Source organism: Carassius carassius, chromosome 44 (assembly GCF_963082965.1).
Source record: "Carassius carassius chromosome 44, fCarCar2.1, whole genome shotgun sequence".
NCBI lineage: Eukaryota > Metazoa > Chordata > Actinopteri > Cypriniformes > Cyprinidae > Carassius > Carassius carassius.
The window spans coordinates 5531586-5540301 of record NC_081798.1 but is presented as its reverse complement, the minus strand read 5'-3'; the positions used below and the strand labels follow the sequence as shown (position 1 = coordinate 5540301).

The 8716-nt window shown below is 38.6% G+C and overlaps 1 protein-coding gene across 1 annotated transcript; it reads right to left on the bottom strand.

Annotated features, from left to right (window-relative positions):
• Nucleotides 1–415: 415 nt before the first annotated feature.
• kbtbd8 (kelch repeat and BTB (POZ) domain containing 8) lies at nt 416–7418 on the bottom strand. The gene is made up of 4 exons (XM_059537161.1): nt 7287–7418; nt 6105–6312; nt 4112–5229; nt 416–3360 (listed from the first exon to the last, which is right to left on the bottom strand). The coding sequence occupies exons 1-4, from the start codon at nt 7300–7302 to the stop codon at nt 2897–2899; spliced, it is 1806 nt and encodes a 601-aa protein (XP_059393144.1). The 5' UTR covers nt 7303–7418; the 3' UTR covers nt 416–2896.
• Nucleotides 7419–8716: the final 1298 nt, after the last annotated feature.

The following is an 8716-nucleotide window of genomic DNA, read 5'->3' as shown; positions in this document are numbered from 1 at the left end:
TTTATTATGTTATAGTAGTGCAAGTAGTTGGAGATGAGATATAACTTTTTCCTCAGTGGCTTGTTATATATGGCTATACTATAACAAAAATGACTTTGCGACAATAAAAAGCAACATTGCTATTTTTATCATTATTTTACCATATTCATTGTTACATATTTTTTAAACCTCATAGTCGAAAGATTACATGTAGTATTTAAACTTTTAAAAATTAATTTGCAACAACACAGTATAGTTAAAAGACAAAAAGGTGAATGTATATTGTGGGGTGGGGACGAGGGGTAAAAAAAGCTGTTACAAGACAAAAAAAAAAAAGTATACTTAAATGTACAAAACCTAAAAAAAAAAAAAAAAAAAAAAAAAAAACTTTTCACTTTCCTATATCAGTCCTTTACTCATTGCAAAAATACCAGCATTGCTCATTTACTTTTTATTGTTTTATTTTTCAAATTATGTGCAAGGTGAATTTCACAGTAGAGATCAATGAATGTTTACCAAACTCTCACACCATACATACAAGCAAACCAAATACATACAAATGAACAAAATGTAAAGCAGTGATGCAAAAGGAAAAGAAAACACTGTTTACATTTCTGTGGATAAATTAACTGCAAGCGGTGACAAATGGAAGAACTGGCTGTAAAGCATTCACACCGGCAACAGCCAACAACACTAAAGTATCATTTAGAAATTCTTTCCAAGCTTTTATTTAACATCTGGTGTTTTGGAAAGTAGCACTGCCATAACTTATTTTCTGTAATGCTTTGTGTTCTTTAAGACTGACACAATCACAAAGAAACACACACACACAAAAAAATGCTTGTTAATGTCCCGTGTTTTGTGATTCACAACTTTTTAAAAGAGCAAAATTATAAACTAACAAACCTAAGAGTAAATATTACAATTAAAAGAAAAAGAACACACCCAGCTAAAAGGACGAAAAAAAATTATTAAAAAAAAAAAAACTGTGCAAGTACAGCAAACATATGGTACAGTATATTACACATACAACAAACCGTTTAAATACAGTACCGTGTATCAACAATAATCCTGAGAAGTGTCCATTTCTGGTTCCCTTGCTACTGAGCGTATGCAAGTATGTGAAACGTGTGGCAGCTGCACCAAAGCAAATGCAATTTCTCGTCCCTCTCCCTTCACCAAAACCCCAGATGAAGCTGGGCCTCGCAGGCGCCACAGAGCCCGACATGAGAGCACATCAGCTGTCCTATTTAAAGATGCCGTTCACCACGTTCTCAGTCTCTGAAAACAGAGCGCTATATTCTGAGAAGCTCTCAAGGGAGGAAATAATGTAGTGCAAAATCAGGAACCTGATGACGAAATAAACATGAGGCTGGAAAAACAACACAAATGTCGAGAGACAATAACTTATAAGACTGACATCTTTTGGAAGTGTCAAGCAATGACAAATGGCTGTAAAATCGCTGTACATTCTGTACAAGATTGTCAAAAAAACAGCACCAAAAACAATTCTTCTTCTCTGTAGTTTGAGACTGGAAGATGAGGGGATGGAGGGAACAAAGAAAGAAAGTGTTCATTTACAGGGAAACGCTAATATAGGAGGACTGGATTCATTTGCGAAACAGACCTATCCTAAAGTCAAAGCAAACTGAACTGTAAGACTTTATAGTGGCTTTTCTCACTCCATCACTGATGCCTGGGCTTTTCATGTGAACAGGCACTGTAACATCCCTGGATAGAAACACATCTCATTGAACGTTAACCAACCCATGATGGCAAAACAAAGACTCCATTCCATTTTTCTGGAATTATTTACTAAAACATCATCGCTTAAGTTTCTAATGCACTTTATCTAAGGAACAATGACAGAACACCTGTTATTGCTGCCATGGGGTGCAGGCTAAGACTCCTTGAACATGTTTTGGCATTTGGGAGGCATCTATCTTCTGCACCTTTAGGTTTCAGATACGAGGAGTCAGTAAATGACTGTGGAATGTGAGCATCCACATTTTGGCCACCTCTTCTCCAACCCTATCAATGTTCTCTCCTGATCTGAGCTGTGTTTGGCTGTCAACAAACTGCGCACTTTTGATTGCAGCTACACATAAAGCTGGTATCCTTTTTTCCTTCTCCAATATGGAGGCTGAGTAAAATCTTGTAACGTCACTAAAGATCTGGCTGGTGATCCGAAATTGCAAAGATATAGATCCAAATGAAAATTCAAAACTGCTGTGATGTTTTAGCACAAAAGTTGACTTAAAAGGAAAAAGAAAAAAGAGCCACAAACATGTACATCTTGGCATACAAATTGCTTTCCATTAATAATCAAAATTCTCTAACTAAATGCTTAAGCAAACCACAAAGTCAACTTATTCAGCTGAAAACCTGAAAGAAATTACAATAAAAAAAATAAAAAAAACAGTATTCACACTAACAGTGAGCAAAAATGCTCATCATACCCGTATGAATATTTATAGCTTTACATATTTATTTTTTACAGCTAGTTTTTTTTTCTCAACTGTTGACATACTGCTTGTCCTTAAGGACATCAACTGCTCATGTTCGCCAACGATGCATGCCAACAACCCAAGCCAAAACAGCAACAAAAACTAGTTATAAAGGAGCAGAAACACTCAACATCTGCAAAAACAAAAAAGATAATTGCACTTATGATTCACTTTTCTAACTGTAAAACAAGCGATTGTGTGGGTTCTTTGTGCACCATTGTCTAACATAAAATACTTTTTCCTTTTTCAAACAGCACCCTCGAGTTTATTGATTGAAACCTTTAACGCATTAAGACTTCCCCTGCAGTTCTGGTGTTGGGGACACAGACAGCACCATGTATTGAGCAGTACCATCATCCCTCTTCTCCAAAAATTTTGATCAGCTTTCTCAAACAGCACATCCTCGACGCTCACAGCACTTTCTGAAGACACTGAGGGTATAGTTTGGCCACCACACACTCAAAATGGCGGCCGAGGTCCCAGAGGCGGTCCGGCGTCTCGTAGACCTTCGTCCATTGGTCAGCTTCATCGTCGTACTGGTAGAGAGAATTCTTACGGCTGGTACGAAACACGTGTTCTTCTACCATGACTTGCGTAGCACGAACGAACAGATGCAATCTGCCCTGAAGCAGAAGCACCTTGATGTAGGGGCTGGTCGCTTGCTCGAAGGGGAGGTCTCTTTTACGGGACCAGGTGTTCTGCTCGATGTCGTACACCTCTACGGTAAACGTGCGCTGGTGGTTTCTGCAGATGCCTGCTATGTAGTAGATGCAGTTTTTGTACAGGGCGGCCAAGCCTTGAGTACGGGGAACTTTCATGGATGGTAAATGCCCCCAGTAGTCTTTGCGTGGGTCAAAACAGAAGAAGTATTCTCCTGGGAAAACGTCATAAAAAAAAGAATGATCAATATCCAAATGGATGGCCAAAATTGCTAAATATGTAATTGATATCACAAATTAGTCATTTATATTACGTGGCACCAAAATTAAACTACTTGGTTGAAAACTTTTATTTTTAATTATTAATATATTGAATGACCTCTTTTTATTGTTATATTTTTTGCCTTCATTTTAATCTTAATTAAATTTTCAATAATTCTTTTTATTTTTGTAACTTTTATTGAGATTAAATATGAGTAGGGCTTGATTGTTTTAACCATAAGAAGTTCTATTTATAGCAAATATAAAAGCCCTGTCACACCAAAAAGTGTAATAAATAAACTTTAATATTTTTACATCTTTTATTTAACTGATTACAACATTACCTTTTTCAAACAGGTGTGATATTACATAGGCAACACCTGTTGAAATATTTTTTTTAAACTAGAGAAAGCATGTTTCAGTGTGTAATGTTGACTTTAAACAGTCTTTATTTCACTTTCTATGGCACTGTCTGTTGAAAATATTCAGCGGCTAAAATTTCAGTCCATCCCTAATATGAAATACTAGTCTAGCTGTTTTGTGCTCTCAGTTATTGCTGATTTTGCTGAGAAAGGTGAACCCAACCTGACCTTTTTATCCAAGTAGAGCAAAAAAGACATGGCAGGCCAATGAATTACAAGGATATATGTGTTTGCACACTTTGATGACCCTGATTCCGTGTGACTCTGCAATAACCCCACTCACCTTGCAGCACATAGATGCGGTCCTTATACTCTACTGTGCTGTGGAACTCCATGGCCACCGGCATGGGACTGACCGCTGTCCAGCAGTTGTCTCTGGCATCATAGTACTCCACAGATTTCAAAGCATTTCGTCCGTCCCCTTCATACACTCGACCACCCATAGCGTAGAGTTTCCCACAGCAGTGCACTAGCCTGCAGCCGATGCGCGCCCGCAGCATGGGTGATCGCGGGAGCCACCTGTTGCCAGCATGCTCGTACTGCCAGAAGTCACTCTCTGCACGATGGTCAATGCACACCTCACTATTGCTCGGCCGATAGCCTCCAGCGATGAAGATGTCATTCTCTGAAGAGACCAAAATGCCAACCTCTCTGAGGTCATTGGGTGGCTTGCAAAGCTTGTACACCTTCCCGGCAACAATGTCCAGGCAAGGCACGGTCTGCTTCTTCCCTGAGTGCTTGTGAGCTGCATCAAAGCAGATGACCATCTCGGATGCAGTCATACCCAGCCGCTGCGAGCAGCCATTGGTGCCATTGAGCTGACCCTTATCCGAGGGATCCCTGGACAAGGCCAGGGCGAAGGCTGGGGGTATACGGCTCAGAAAGGCCTCGTCCAGCAGGGGCAAGCGGATGCATTTGGCAAAAACCTCAGGTAAATCTGCCTCCCGACGTGAGCAGTCATACTCCAACCAGTGCACGATGCTTTCGTACACATGCTCCTCTTTTTCCACGTTCAGATCATCGCTGTTGAGAATTCTGACCAGCTGTTCTTTGGTCAGATGAAGGAACTCCTGCTCTCCCATCACGCACAAGAACTTCTTGCGGATGTAATCCTGCGAGCGCTCCCGCAACTCCTGGTGGCCGTAAGCATCTGCGAACATGAAGACTCCGATGCAGTTCTGAGGGTCCAAACGGCTGATCATAAACTGAGCACATTGGTCTTGGAGGGCTGGGATCTGGAAGATGCTGGCGGCGGTGAACAGTGCCTGCACGTTAGACTCGGTTAGAGTGACACGTGAGGTGTAAGCGTAGTCCAGAACCAAATGCATGGACTCAGACTCCACGCCAACAATCCGCACCTCCCGCTGACTGCTCTCTGTAAGGCCACTTGTGAACATGGATCTGACAAAAGATAAAACAAACACTTTTACCATGTGAACAAAAAAACTGTGTTGTCGACTGACTGTATTTTACCAGAGGAAAGGCGGCGTCTATGGCAATAATTTCTATGACAGTATTTAGTCAACTGTGGTTCTACAATAAGCGATTCCATTCCAGTACTTAAGCATGTTCAAGTCTAAACAAGTGGCACTCCAAAGCTTTTTTATTTATTTTTTTACATTTCATGTGTAGTTTGTATAGTTTGTCATAGCAGTGTTCCTGGTTCAAGACAAGATCAATTCTATTTAAAGAAGAAAAGTCAACTCCAATCGAAGCTTTTTAAACAGTTAATATGGATGCAAACCAGCAGGTCAATGCTGCAGGGGGTGAAAACTTGTTTAGCCTTTGCAAATGCAAATTTCTTTCTGAGGTGGCAATACTTTATTTAGCACGCCAGAGTTAACAAGTTTACATGTTTATGACATCAAAGCTTAAAGACTGACATTAACAAAATCATTGTCTACAATAATGTAATCACATCTTCAAGTGCTATATTTTTGAAAGAGAACATATTTTAATGTTTATTGCCTGCACTGTATACTTACATTAGCTTACTGTAAACATTTTTTTAAACTGAAAGACAAATGCTACCGATAGAGCTGATCTTGTATTGAACCAGGAACATGCCTTTAAAGTTTTTGCTGATTAAGAATTAAAAAGTCTGCCTGATCAGTTTAAAGTCATCATCCCTATGTAAAATAAATAGTTAAGTCTTTTCAGTAAATGAAGGGTCTGTGTTTCAATCTTAGCTTCTATCACTTCAAAGTTTCTCAACAAATTTTGTTTATATTTATTTATATTTAAAGTTTTAAAGCACTGATGTGTGGAGGAGCCACCTGAAGTAAGGACTGATGGCAGCGAGGACGTTTCTGTGACAAGAGAATGTTTTGCCATGGTCCACTTCCACGACAATGTCAGTCAGCTGAGCTTCGTCGTACAAGGCTTTAAGCTGCTGGAGGATGTTACAGGCATGAAGGGCATCTACCCCGTTGTAGCTTGTGCTTGCTGGAGTCCCATTCTGTACTTGTAACAGCTTTCCTACGTCTACAAGACAAAAGAGTTAGACAGCTGATTCCAGGTTTTACAGTGACAGTAAACATGACAAGTTACAAGTATGACTCTTTTGCAGTCAGTTTTAGTTTCTAACTTTTAAACTGACATGTAAAAATGCTCAGTTCCCATATTACAATTTAATATCTCTTGATTTTTTTAGAACTAACGTCACATTTGATTTTCAAAGCAAAAATAAAACTTGGGGAAAAAAATAGTTAAGATCTCATTCAACAGATGTCCCAAACCCACAGGCTCTGTGCAAAGTCAGTGACATCCAAGTTTACATACTAATACTCTTTTAGAGCTTTTTCAGAACAAAAAAAAAATCTGACAAAACATATTATCCATTAACCAACCAACCACAGCCCCCACATGACATTACTGTAAAACCAGTCAAGAGCAGGAAAACTAACAAAATAGGTTCCAATGAACTAATTTTGCTTTCGACGACCTTAGACATTTAACACTCTCCTGATAATCTGACAGAATAATTGCGTTTAGTTACTACGAGCAATCGAGTTACGGTGCTTAATTTATTAGTTGTGCTAATCCAGGTGCTGTTTAACCGGTTAGCACAACATCGGGCTAGTCCAGTGTCGAGCCATTCAAGTCCAGGCTAAAAGACCTTTCATAGCACTAAATAAACCGTGACAACGCATTAAATATGACGAAAGTGCAGAGTTACACGAGGGATAACGCAGTTGAATGACTTGTATCGTAAACCAGCGAGCAAATAGGCTAGTGTTTACACAGTCACTCGCTGAGCTAGTCTCGCTAGCCGCTACCTCTCCGTACTTTTCTGCCTAACGTATATCCAAACAACCACCGGAGTTCGCTGTAAATTCGAACAAACCGTTTAACTCTAACTCGTTCCGTCAAAACTAAATACAACAAGAGATTAATAACGCGCAAACATACTAGAAAACTTCTGAAAATAAGTTTGGATTTTGAAGAGAAGCTCTAACCTCCACTGGCAGCCATTCTCCCCAATCTGTCGCACGGCGACTGGGAAAACGTCAGTAATGGAACGGAGCCCCGGAAACAGGCAGCAGCCAATCAGCGTCGCCGAACGCTCGTGACAGCCAATAGGCTTCCGAGGCCGTCTGTTTTTTGCCAAATACTTCAAAACAATATCAAGTGAATTTACATTCCATCAGGAACGTCCGTGCTTGTGTTTGTGATATGAATAACTGATATATATATGAAGATAAACCAGTGTTTAGGGAGTTAAATGTATAAAGGTAATTATTAACAGCTAAAACGTAAACAAATATTCAGGATTAGAGGGACTAAATATGAAAAAAAAAATTGTATTCTGATCTCTGCATATTGGTTTGAACGTGTGTCCTTCATATATATGGTGGTTATAGCCCTGAATAATAACAGGTGAAAAAAAAAATGTTCTCTTATCTTTCTTCACATTTTTTGTATCTTCTGTTCTAGCTGAAATTCTACAGACATCAAGTGCTCATAGCTTAAAGCTTAAAGGTAAAAACTAACTTGGTAAAAAGAGTTAACACAGCTCCCTCTCTTTCTTTTCTTTTCAGTTCACTTAAGATTTATTTGTATAGTACTTTTAACAATAGTAATTATTGTAAAGCAGCTTTACATAATTTCAGGCTCAGACCCCCTGTGAGCAAACACAATGTCACAATGGCCAGGAAAAACTCCCAGAGAGTAAAGAAATGTTAGGAGTAATCAGTGGAGTTTGGGAACCTTATTCCAGATCAGCCAGGAAGAATTAGGCATTAGTTTAAATTTTTTTTAAATATTTTTCTTTAGTTACTTTGATTTCTGTAGCTGTCATGCAGGAGTGTAGTTTTAGACAAGTGTGGATAGGTTAAATATTTAAATGATTTAATATAAAATTAAAAAATAACAGTGTAATGCTGATGTTGGTTAATGATCACATGGAAGTAAACAAATTATATATATATATAAAATAATCTTCTTTTTTCTTACTTTGCAGTGAAATGTTGTACAGGTTGTGTGAGATTGACTCACAAATCTAACCCCAAATCTAAGACTTGGTAAATAATAACTACTTAATGTCTTGATGAAACTGAAGAAACAGAGCTTTTCTTCCATATTGTGATGTTTGATGTACATTCCAATGAAACTGATTATCAGAAGAGAGGAGACTTGGTTCTGCCCATTGTAATTATTTGAATATAAGCAGGTCTGAATTTAACCTTGCAGCCAATTGTAAGAACGTCAATGGTTTTAAAAATAGAGTTATGACATTCTTGGGGAAACTTGGGGGAAAAAATAGTTAAGATCTCATTCAACAGATGTCCCAAACCCACAGGCTCTGTGCAAAGTCAGTGACATCCAAGTTTACATACTAATACTCTTTTAGAGCTTTTTCAGAACAAAAAAAAAATCTGACAAAACA